Source organism: Amyelois transitella, chromosome Z (assembly GCF_032362555.1).
Source record: "Amyelois transitella isolate CPQ chromosome Z, ilAmyTran1.1, whole genome shotgun sequence".
Lineage (NCBI taxonomy): Eukaryota > Metazoa > Arthropoda > Insecta > Lepidoptera > Pyralidae > Amyelois > Amyelois transitella.
The window spans coordinates 785,384-798,009 of NC_083535.1; the positions used below are offsets into that span (position 1 = coordinate 785,384).

General features: G+C 37.2%; 1 protein-coding gene across 1 annotated transcript in view; it reads right to left on the bottom strand.

Moving 5' to 3' along the window:
• LOC106130611 (protein scabrous) overlaps positions 1-12,626 on the bottom strand; it is a 35,573-nt gene that overhangs the window by 3,166 nt on the left and 19,781 nt on the right. Inside the window, exons 4-5 of the mRNA XM_013329504.2 lie at positions 445-900; positions 79-279 (exon numbers count right to left, since the gene is read on the bottom strand). Of these exons, the coding sequence (XP_013184958.1) occupies positions 79-279; positions 445-900 (657 nt within the window). The remainder of the gene's footprint in view (positions 1-78; positions 280-444; positions 901-12,626) is intronic.

Below are 12,626 nucleotides of genomic sequence, written 5' to 3' on the forward strand. Positions count from 1 at the left end.
AAGACTTTCGGCTCTGTCTTCCCCAAAATATATCATAGACGTGGCTATATGTATGTGTTCAACTTAATTGATTCTCACCTTCATTATATGATCATTAAGCCGAAAATAATGCTGTTTGGCCTTCGATTGGAGTTCGTTGACGCAATCGTTCAGCTTCTTAACCTCGAGGCGGTCCATCTCAGCGCGATCTATGGCGTTGCTGACGCTCACTGCGATTGCCTTCACCGACTGCCGTAGATTCTCTTGATCCTCCTTTATGTACGAAGATTGAGCATTCAGCTAAGGAGAAGAAACATATTGTGAATATAAAGCTACCTGAAAATTTTATGTATGATGTTTGTAACATAATGAATGAAAATGAATGAACCCATGGTCTGATTTTAATGAAATTTAACAATGAAATTGAATTGATAACTGAAAAATAAGATGAAGAATACAACTAACCTGAGCGAAGCTGACATCCAGTTTAGATATCTCCTTGCGGAACTCGGGAATAATCTTATCAGCCTTATTTTCAATGCTCTCTAAGTCCTCCCTCAGTTCCAACATAGAAGCGTGGACCTTGTCAAAGTCAGCTATTTTCTGGGTGGCATTCTTCAACTTTTCAGTCAGAAGCTTGCTCTCCAGCTCCAGAAATTCAACTTTGGCAGACAGCAGATTCCAGTTCGGTTCCTCGAAGTGGTCCATTCGTTTCTGTATATCCAGAATTTGGGTTTGAAGACTCTGTTGGAACTCGTCCAGTTGGTCTTGGCTCCTTGCGAGTCTTGAGATTTGCGCGTGCACCATTTTGTTATGGCGCAACTTGTGCTCCGGCTTCGGCTCGCCATGGCGAACTTCGTGCGACTCCAGCACGTCGTTGTAGGAGTCCGGATTCATCTCCGCTAGCTGCTTCGCCTTGATCTGAAACAATTGTTATCATTAGAGAAATACAGTGGTACAATGTCAAAACTGAAAGCGAAGTTGGACCCTGTCTATTGTTTCTCTTTTTACGAGTAACCAGTAGTTAAATCTGCCGTGTGGCTCCTGGCACCAGTAAAAAAAGGACCACTCCATCTCGGACCCATGGATGTCGTAAAAGGCGACTTAGGAAGAGGCTTATAAACTTGGCATTCTTCTTTTAGGAACCTGTCACTATTTGAATATTGAATGAAAGTGGAGTGAATGAAAGCTGAAAGTGGCATATCAGTCTTTACAAGACTGTTGGCTCTGTCTACCCTGCAAGGGATCTAGAAGTGATTATATGTATATGTTGTTAAATCTATTGATACTGGCCATCTTCAATGCTTTTTATCAAATCCAATTTAATCCAACCCAGCACATTTCAGTTCTCATCCAAGACCTTTTTCAATCTCATTCATTAGTCAAACACATCAACTCGACCATGGAGGCACGTAAACAAAATATCAAACTGTTATATCCGGTTTAAGCGCCACTAATTCCATTCCACGCAAAACGTCCCAAGTGTAAGTGGATGAACTTTTAATATAATCTCTGGCGAACTGGGTCATGGCTCGGTTATTACGCTTCCAGGATCAAGTCGCGGCCCTTCAATCGAATTACGACACGTACCTACGGTCAAACGTCGTTATGAGATAAATCAAATCAATTGGGAACCCGTTCATCGTACCGATTATGAATTGCTTATTTGGGACGAGCCGCTCCATTCGTAATTTTTGTTTTATAACGTTATATGCTTAGGTTTTGAAAACCTACCTTTTTAAGATGATTTCATTTTTGTTTGTATGTAAATTACTTATATATGTGGCTATAAAAAATCTTAAAGGTTAAAATTAAATCACACATCAAACATGTAAAGTATGTATCTTTATCATTGCCTAGCTCCGAGATAAACAGGCTTGATACTAACTATAGTTCAAAAATTAAATTATGGATATTATAAAAAGAAATACTTAATCTAAACTTGATTTTCAACGTAGACACTACCCGGGTGATTAAACACAAGCGTAAAGCGTGTGTACAGCCTCTAATTATCACAATGTCGAGAAGATTGTTGGAATAATTACGCATGTAACCTTCCAAGATGCTAACCACGCGTGGCCAGAACTAGTAACCTCTTTTTCAAACGCAATAAGGTTTAAAATCCCACAAGACACTAGAAACGATTTAATGGGGTCCCATATACCTCTGTGAACAAAGGTTTTGCATATGCTAAAGAAGCTCTTGAATAATGCAGAGTCATGCATGAATTACTATTGACGAGAAATCATTTAGCCATTCATTTTGAAATGCATTAAATGCGAGTACATTTCGGCTTTTCCGATAAGTTGAGAATGTTTAAGTACCGGCCTCGCAAAATATATTTCCAATAATTTTAAATATAATTCGAATTGCGGATACGGAATTTCAGACGAATTTATTTATAACCACGTAAATTTATAATGAAACGTAATTAAGATATTGAATTTTAATTACAACGTACAGAAAATATATTTCATATTCGATTCGTATTTCGAAAACTCGGTGGTTTATGAATTATAAATTCAATTATTTCTATAATTATTCTGAATGCATCTGAATTTTTGAGCGTGCTTTTACAAATTTTAAAACCACAGCGAGTTTGATTCGAAATTATTTTTACCTACAATTCTACCAACGTAAGAAAAAAATTAGGAGTTCAGAATTTGAGGTAAATGACACAGTCTGCACTCAATCTCAAATTATATTATTGCAGGGTTGTTCTCTTTCAATACATCCTTCTATTCTCAAAATCTGTCTTTGCATGGATCCGCGCATTCGTCTTACGATTTCAGTAGACGATTGAGCGATTTACATCATATCTTCTAAGATGGCAAACTATAATATGGATATCTCGATTTAAGAGTAAATGAAATTTATTTATTTAATATTTTAATATATCTAGTCCATCAATGACTATCAAAGTAACTTTTATGAATATTGGCTAAACATATCCCCGATTTCACAGGCTGTACTTTGGGCATGTAAGTGCATTTCAATGGTCATAACGATTGAAAACGGTCAGGTTATTTATATCGCAGCGACAGGATGCGACAAGGCCGCAGATTACATACAATGGAGGTATAGAATAACCGTGCGAAATCACAAGATCACTGAATGGACTTTATAAAATGATGATTTATACATAAACTGGAGGCCGCCCGCGACTTCGTCCGCATGGAAACCCTACCAATCCCGCGGGAACTCTGGGATAAAAAGTAGCCTATGTGTTATTCTGGGTCTTCAGCTACCTACATACCAAATTTCATGGTAATCGGTTCAGTAGTTTTTGCGTGAAAGAGTAACAAACATCCATACATCCATACAAACTTTCGCCTTTATAATAGTAGTAGGATTAAGTAGGTACACCTTTTTGGGAGAGGTGATACTTAGTGACATGTGTCCAGGTTAGAGAATATCAGGAAACTAGCTGTGCCCGCGACTCCGTCCGCTTGGAATAGTTATTTTGGGCATCATTGAAGCCCTCAAGGGTGTATAATTTTTCCCGGATTATTTTTCACATTTTCCATTATTTCTTCGCTCCTAATAGTTGCAGCGTTATGTTATATAGTTGAAAGCCTGCCTCGATAAATGGTCTATTTAACAAAAAAACATTTTTCAATTCGAACCAGTAGTTCCTGAGATTAGCGCGTTCAAACAAACAAACTCTTCAGATTTATAATATTAGTACATACATACATACATATGATCACGTCTATATCCCTTGCGGGGTAGACAGATCCAACAGTCTTGAAAAGACTGAATGGCCACGTTCAGCTATTTGGCTTAATGATAGAACCGAGATTCAAATAGTGACAGGTTGCTAGCCCATCGCCTAAAAGAGGAATCCTAAGTTTATAAGCCTATCCCTTAGTCGCCTTTTACGACATCCATGGGAAAGAGATGGAGTGGTCCTATTCTTTTTTGTAATAGTGCCGGGAACCACACGGCACAGCACGGCACTATAATATTAGTATAGATAACTATATGTAAAGTGACTGTCTTTATGAAGAAATCGTAATTTGATGTGGTGAAAAATAACATGCTAGGTTATGTTTTTGAAAACTAAAAACGCGGCAGATAAATTGGTGAGATGAATATCGGTATGTAAACACCGGTCTCCAAAACCTTAACGACCGAGAATAGAATAGAATAAAATAGATTTATTGTCAAAATTGGATACTTACAAGGTATCACTTATTGACGTCACATCACTTAAATCTAATTATAACTACTACCGCTTCCAAAGCGCATGTGTAGAAGAAGCGGCGGAACGAACTACACTACAGCATTTTCACCGAATGCGAGCTAACGCAAAAATTTAAGAGGGAGAATGTGTTTCCTGACGAGCTCACGGTTTTCTTAGTTTGATGCAGATTTCCTCATGATATTTGTATCTACTAACATAGGATTTATTTGTGAATTCCCCAGCAGAAAATTTAACAATAGTAGGTACCTATTATTGTACGCAATTTAGTACTAATCTCGTATAGCCACATTAGTTAATACTGAGAATTCTCGTGATCATCATAGAAAGGGGAGTGGGGGGCACACTTGGATAGAATCCCTCATTGAAAATTAATGGGAGTTCTCTCGAGCTGAAAATTTACATGTTTCCAGCGTTGTTTCACTTGAACAAGGTTAACAAGATCTAAAACGTGTTACTTACAGTATGGTTTAATTATAATTTTCCCTTTACTAGAATAACGTTTTTAAAACTGCACATTTGTCAAGTAATCTCCCTAAGACAATTATTTATAAGCACTGTTAAAAATGGACACCGTAAATATAAATAAAGATCTAAACAAATTTGTTTGCTGTACAAAAAGAAAATCCCCATTTTAATTTGATATATACATACATATAATCACGTCTATATCCCTTGCGGGGTAGACAGAGCCAACAGTCTTGAAAAGCCACGTTCTGCTATGGGGTTCGATGATGGGATTGAGATTCAAATAGAGACCGGGTTGCTAGCCCATCGGCTAAAAGAAGGATCCAAAGTTTATATGCCTATCCCTTAGTCGACTTTTACGACATCCATGGGAACGAGCTGTATTCTATCATTTTTTATTAGTGCTGGGAACCACGCGGCACATTCATTTAAAACTCTACTCAAAATTTTCCCTGCATACTTCTTTCACTTCATCCACATTCATAACTCTCTTAATGCAAACTCGTCGGTTTCGGGTACTCTTGACCTGATCTTTTGCCAGGACGTCTCAAATCCCAATTTTATTATAATAGCCTTTGGCAAAGATATGGAGAGGCTTTGTTCTAAATTTTAATGTAATAATTTCCCCGAATACAATATATTTCGCTCTTCTTAAAATTCTTAAACAGTCGGTTACCACAAGTCAAAGAAGACTACTATTAAAAAACGTATCAAAACTCAGGGTTTACATTATCAATCGGTAAATTTTCCGGAGCACGGTTCCATCATTTTTATCGGTTAAGTTATTCAAGTCTGCAAACGTCTTATCCGTCTAAAAAAAGGATGGTTCTCGAGGATTTCGACTCCGCTATTTCCAGGTCATTATGCAATCCGCTGAGCATTTGTTTGAAATAGTTAAAACCCTGAATTGCAATAATTATAATAGATTTTTGCCGTGTGGTTCCCGGCACCAATACAAAAAACAAATAGGACTACTCCATCTCTTTCCTATGGATGTCGTTAAAGGCGACTAAGGGATAGGCTTACAACTTGGGATTCTTTTTTAGGCGATGGGCTAGCAACCTGTCACTATTTGAATCTCAATTCAATCATTAAGCCTAATTGCTGAACGCGGCCATTCAGTCTTTTCAAGACTATGGCTCTGTCTACCCCGCAAGGGTAGATCATATGTATGTAAGTAGGACGATACGCGAAGAGGATCATGAAATATCAATAATTAAGCACCCTCCCAAAGCTTTTCAACGACCGATTTCATCCGATCGGATATAAATTATAATTCGATTATAATCGTACTTTGACGGGAGTCGATTAATTAACTGCAGTGGATAGCAACCATCGCTATCAAAGGTGAATGAGGTATTGACACTAATATGGAATTTGCTGGGTGTATTTCAATTTCGTATATAGCTTATTATTTGAATACTCACATGTACCGACGCTTGTGCGATTTTAATATCAATTAGGTATATTATGAGAAACATACATACGTACATATCTCATATAGTCACGTTTATAAGTAAAAATAAAAAGTTCAGTAGAAAAAATAAGTACTTCAGTATAATGTACTTTTTACTTATGTCATAACATAACATATAGTCACGTCCATATCTCTTGCGGGGTAGACAGAGCAAATAGTCTTGAGCAGACTAAAAACGCCCACGGTTTCCTCGTGGATCAACAGATATGCACAATAACCACGTTCAGCTGTATAGTATTACGAGTATGATCGAGTTAAGATTCAAAAAGTGGCAACTTGCTAGCCCAAAGCCGCCAAGTTTATAAACCTATCCCTTGGTCACCTTTTACGACATCCACTGGAAAGATCTGGATAAGGTATAGCCGAATAAAGTTCTATATAGGCTACCCACTCAAATTATGTAAAATCGTAAGGTAAAAATATATTGAAGAGTTCTACTTTTAAAATTGTGATCCATAAAGCTGGCGAGACGAGTGAAATCGTTCCATAATCAAATGATATGCTGTTCCAAATATAAATATTTTCATTCGAAATGCAAAATTCAAATTTACGGCAATATTTTAGGACGTTTATTCTGAAGTAGCGTTTAATCATAGAATTCAGAATAATATAAGACTATAGAAGTGGCAAATACTGGTAAATTTGAGGTGAACTGATGTTGTTGCAACATAAAAACATATGTAGTGTACATATGTTGTTATGTTGCATCTTAATTCTCAGATTTATTTGACAATTTGGCAGAAAATTGTGCAATTCAAAACTAAGACAGACATACATAGATATATTTTCGTCTATATTCCTTGCGGGGTAGACAGAGCTGACAGTCTTGAATATACTGAAAGCTCACGTTCAACTATACGGCTTAATAATGGAATTGAGATTCAATTACAAAAGACCTACAAATAGAATCCAAAGTTTATTATATTATTCTTAAATGCCGGAGGGACGACAAACATGCCTATAATTTCAAAAACAATATGGCATTTCTATAGTCTTAAATTAATCTAATGTCTGTGAATATAGCACGCTAGGAAATGATTCTAGAGTAAAAATCAACTTGCATTTTTAAAATAGCAAATGTTGAGAGCTCTCGGACAAGATAATTAATTTCGCTTAGTTCTTTGTATTCCACATTTTATAATTAACCCTTGCTAAACGGCGTAATTGTAAAAGGGATTTCATAATTTACAATAGAATTTAATTTAATTTTTAATTAAAATAGTTACATTATTCATTTTTTTTAATGCGTTCTCAATTTATACATTCAGTCAGAAAAGTATCGGGAATGGATTATTTATTTATGGTTCCAAATTCAAATTTTTGTTTTTTTTGTTGTTGTTAGATTGGCACAACTGTTTTCCATTTTGGCGCGGAGTTTGAGTTGCATCTGTTGTTTACATTAAATACAGTGCTATTTTTAGTTATATCATATCTAGTGTGTATTGCTAATTTCATAATGGATAAAAACATCGAACAAAGAGTTTGTCTTAAATTTTGCATTGCCAATGGAATATCGTGTTCGGAGTCACTGAAAATGTTACAGAAGGCTTACGGTGAATCGACTTTATCAAAAACTCGTGCTTATGAGTGGTACAAAGCGTTCAAAAGCGGTCGAGATGTGATGGAAGATTTGCCTCGCTCTGGTAGGCCATCAACGTCTGCAACTGAAGTTAACATCGCAAAAGTGAAGGAAATAGTGACTGAAAATCCTCATTCAACTTTGAGAGAGATAGCCACCGAACTTTCTGTATCTCACGAGTCGATCCGTACCATTTTAACTAATAATTTGGGTATGAAACATGTTGCCGCTCGGCTAGTCCCAAAAGACCTGAATTTTTTTTCAAAAACTCAATCGCATGAGAGTCGCTGAGGACATGCTAGAACGAGTCAATTCCGACCCAACATTCATGAAACGCATTGTTACTGGTGACGAGACGTAGGTTTACGAGTTTGACATGCAAACTAGTCAACAAGCTTCGGAGTGGCGCCTTCCAACTGAACCGAAACCGAAAAAACCACGCCAAAGTCGTTCAAAAGTCAAAGTCATGTTGACTGTTTTCTTTGACTATCGCGGTGTTGTGCACTCGGAATTCTTGCCGGAAGGTCAAACGGTAAATAAGGAATATTATTTGAGTGTTATGCGGCGTTTAAGAGAGCAAATCCGACGAAAAAGGCCAGATTTGTGGAAAGAAAATTCTTGGATTTTGCACCATGATAATGCACCTTCGCACAAGGCCATCATTGTGAACGAATTTTTAACCAAACACTCAACAAATACCATCGAGCAACCACCATATTCACCAGATATGGCTCCAGCCGACTTTTTTCTTTTTCCTAAACTCAAATTACCACTTCGTGGCACCCGTTTTCAATCGGTAGAAGACATAAAAGAGAATTCGCGGCGAGAACTGACCTCAATTCCGGAAACAGCGTTTAAAAAATGTTTTGATGATTGGATTATTCGTTGGCGTAAGTGTATCGTTTCTAAAGGAGCATATTTTGAAGGTGATAAAATTAATTTGGATGAATAACAAACAGTTTGTGTATTATTGATCTTTTCCCGCTACTTTCTTGACAGAGTAGTATAATTGTGTTTAATATTGTTTGTTACTTTTGCTCTCCCTAAGGGAATTCGTAAAACTCTATGATCTATGACCACAGTTAGGAAAATGAAGAGACTATAGGGTGACTTCCATGACCCAGTAAAAAGGCAAATAACATTTATGGTAGTGAATGTTTTAAGCGTTAATTTCGCCTGTTTAAGCTTTTAAGAACATTTTTTCTTAATATATCTTTGGTATAGACTCCGGATCGCCTTCATGAATGAAATATGATCGATCAAAACGAAAAGCAAATATTTGAAAGTTTATAAAATTAGAAATTCTTCTTTTAGGCGCTGGCATAGCAACTTGTCACTAATTGAATCTCAATTCCATCATGAGACCTACAGCTTAATATAGCCTTTCAGTCTTTTCGAGACTTTTGTCCCTGTCTGGGGTAGACATAAGGAATAAAGACTTAAACTATATGTATGTATGTGTATTTTCTTTGTAATAAAGTAAAAATACTCACAATCTCTCACCTCCTAACTTAGCTTATTGAAAAGTGTGATAAGTTTAACAGGTCTTAACAATGTTGATAGTTTGATGAGTTCTGGAATAGACTGGACCTTGAAGTACGCAGATTATATTGTTTCCCTGAATTCCCACGGGAAACAGCCGGAAAGTGGGTAATAAATAATAAACGTTGTTACAATTTGTATAAGAATGTCCATAAGGACTATCCTTAAAAGGCTTTGGGCATTTTCATGTTTTCCTTAAGAATAAGGTACGATTAAATTGAGCATTTTTGGCGAAAAAACTGATATCCTTGCTTCAATATTTATTTTAATATATCACGTTTTCTATATATTATCCTTTACGGAGTAGGCAGAGCCAAAAGTCTCAAAAAAAATGGCAGAACACATTCAGCCAAATTAATGGTGGAATTTTTATTCATATTGTGACCGATAAGTATTTTTATCACATGGTAAAGCGTCAGGTCAAAAGTACCCGAAACCGCCGAGCTTGCATGGAGAGAGTTATGAATGTGGATGAAGCGAAGAAAGTATGCAGAGATCGTGGCAAGTGGAAAGAGGTAGTCTCTGCCTACCCCTCCGGGAAAGAGGCGTGAGTTTATGTATGTAAGTATTTTTATTTCATAATGTTATTCGATTCTTTCAAGTTTCAAAAGAGATGCCCCTTATTTTTAGAGACACAAACACACACATTACTTCGATTTTTATACCGACGAGATAGCATGAAGAGGATTATGAACATGGATGACGCAAAAGAACTATTCAGAGATAGGGAGGGAATAGGCAAGCGGAAAGACGTTGTTTCTGCCTACCCCTCCGGGAAAGAGTCCTTATTTTTATGTTTCTACACATCTATGACAAAATCCCACATTTCTAATCGCCTTGTTTATCAACAAACAGTATTATAAAGTTAATTCGCCTTAGAAATATACATACGTACATACATACATATGGTCACGTGTATATCCCTTGCGGGGTAGACAGAGCCAACAGTCTTGAAAAGACTGATAGGCCACGCTCAGCTATTTGGCTTTATAATAGAATTGAGATTCAAATAGCGACAGGTTGCTAACCCATCGCCTAAAAGAAGAATCCCAAGTTTATAAGCCTATCCCTTAGTCGCCTTTTACGACATCCATGGGAAAGAGATGGAGTGGTCCTAATCTTTTTTGTATTGGCGCCGGGAACCACACGGCACTTAGAAATATATGTAGGTCGAATTGTGAATCAGGTCAATATGAGCGGTCCTTATAAAATTCTTTCCCGGTATAAGACGTTGATTTCCCCAGGCGCGCAGGAGTGGCCGACCGCTCGGCCCTCGCTACTGGCTATTATCAATCGACTCTAACAATTGCACGTCTAAATCCCTTGCGGGGTAGACAGAGCTGTCTTGCAGAGGCCACGTTCAGTTGTAAGTATGGCTTAATGATTTCGTGTTTCCGAAACTTAAGAATAGGAATAGGTAAAAAGAAATATACACACATACATATAGTCACGTCTATATCCCTTGGGGGTAGACAGAGCCAGCAGTTTTGAAAAGACTGATAGGCCACGTTCAGCTGTTTGGCTTTATGATAGAATTGAGATTCAAATAGTGACAGGTTGCTAGCCCGTCGCCTAAAAAAAGAATCCCAAGTTTATAAGCCTATCCCTTAGTCGCCTTTTACGACATCAATGGGAACGAGATGGAGTGGTCCTATCCTTTTATTTATTGGTGCCGGAAACCACACGGCTCGGCACGGTAACAATATAAATATATAATTTAAATAAATAACAGAAATCATACTATATCTAGGTACACCTTACACTCTGTGGCGACATCTATACGCCACAAGCCACAGAAATAAAAAATAAAATCACGCGACTCAACCAATCAAAAACAGCGAAAAAAACCTAAATTGCGCAAGTAAAGATTTCACGGATTGGAGCATACGAGTATATACAACCTCCGACACAACATCGTCTGTCGCGCGGTTCCCCAGGCATAACACCTAGCCTGGCGGAAGATCTTCCCTTTGGTGGCGGTCGAGCCGAAACATCGCTCTCGCTACAACTCTATTTGAAGTATCAATTAGGTAACCATCTGTTTAAAATACCAGATAAACGCATAAAAGCAGGTGATAAAAATCACCAATGTAAGCTCCTGCGTCGCATATATACATATAAATTGTTAGAAACATACTAGTAAGGTACTTATTTGACGGCCTCTGTGGCGCAGCGGTAATACGCTTGTCTGTGACACCGGAGGTCCCGGGTTCGAATCCCGGCCAGGGCATGATGAGAAAAGAACTTTTTCTGATTGGCTTGGGTCTTGGATGTTTATCTATATAAGTATTTATTATTATAAAATATAGTACCGTTGAGTTAGTATCTCGAAACACAAGTCTCGAACTTACTTCGAGGCTAACTCAATCTGTGTAATTTGTCCCGTATATATTTATTTATTTATTTATTTATTTATATGGTTTTTTTATCTTGCCGGTCGGCCATCTTTACTGCCAGGTGGAAACCGGGCCATATGTGCGCACACGCAGCATTACAAATTTATTCAGCAGGTGTTGTACAATTGCCCACATGAACCTAATGTATATTATTAGCTAGTTATAAAGCTTTAGAGTTTGTTAAGTTAGACCTTAGAATATAAATATTTGACTATTGACAGGAAGACTAAAATATAATCAAAACATGTCAATCTTTAATAAATTAAAATAAAAAAATTATATAGGTACTAGCTGTGCCCGCGACATCGTCCGCATGGAATAGTTATTTTGGGCATCATTGAAGCCCTCGAGGATTAATAATTTTGCCTGTTTTTTTTTTCACATTTTTCATTATTTCTTCGCTCCTAATAGTTGCAGCGTGATGTTTATAGCCTAAAGTCTTTCTCGATAAATGCTCTATTCAACACAAAAATAATTTTTCAATTTAAACCAGTAGTTCCTGAGATTAGCGCGTTCAAAAAAACAAACTTTTCAGCATTATAGTATTAGTATAGAAGTTTACCGAATTTTACCAAAAAGAAAAACTCAGTGTAAATATTCTTTTTTTATCCAAATATTTTAACAAAATGAGTAATTAAAATACCTTTAAGCCCTCAAAAACTGGTTAAACTTCCTGCCGGTGCACAGAGCGCAGAAATCGGACGATTTCTGTTTTTGCTCCGTGCATTTCCTTGTCATTGAGCATGTGCACAATGCAGTTTTAATGCAGTTTTCGAACTATTAACAGTCAGATAGAGAGACAAAAGGAGGGATGCTGTGTTTCAAGGCCGCGACGTCCGCTGCAAGGGGCACAGAGCACAGAAGTTGTTCGAGGATTGCAGCCGGCAGTGAGGAAGATAAAATTCAAACTGAGTGCTGTTACAAATGCATCTGTGCCTTGATATAAGTGGTCGCCCGATATATCCGGATTTAAAAAGTCAA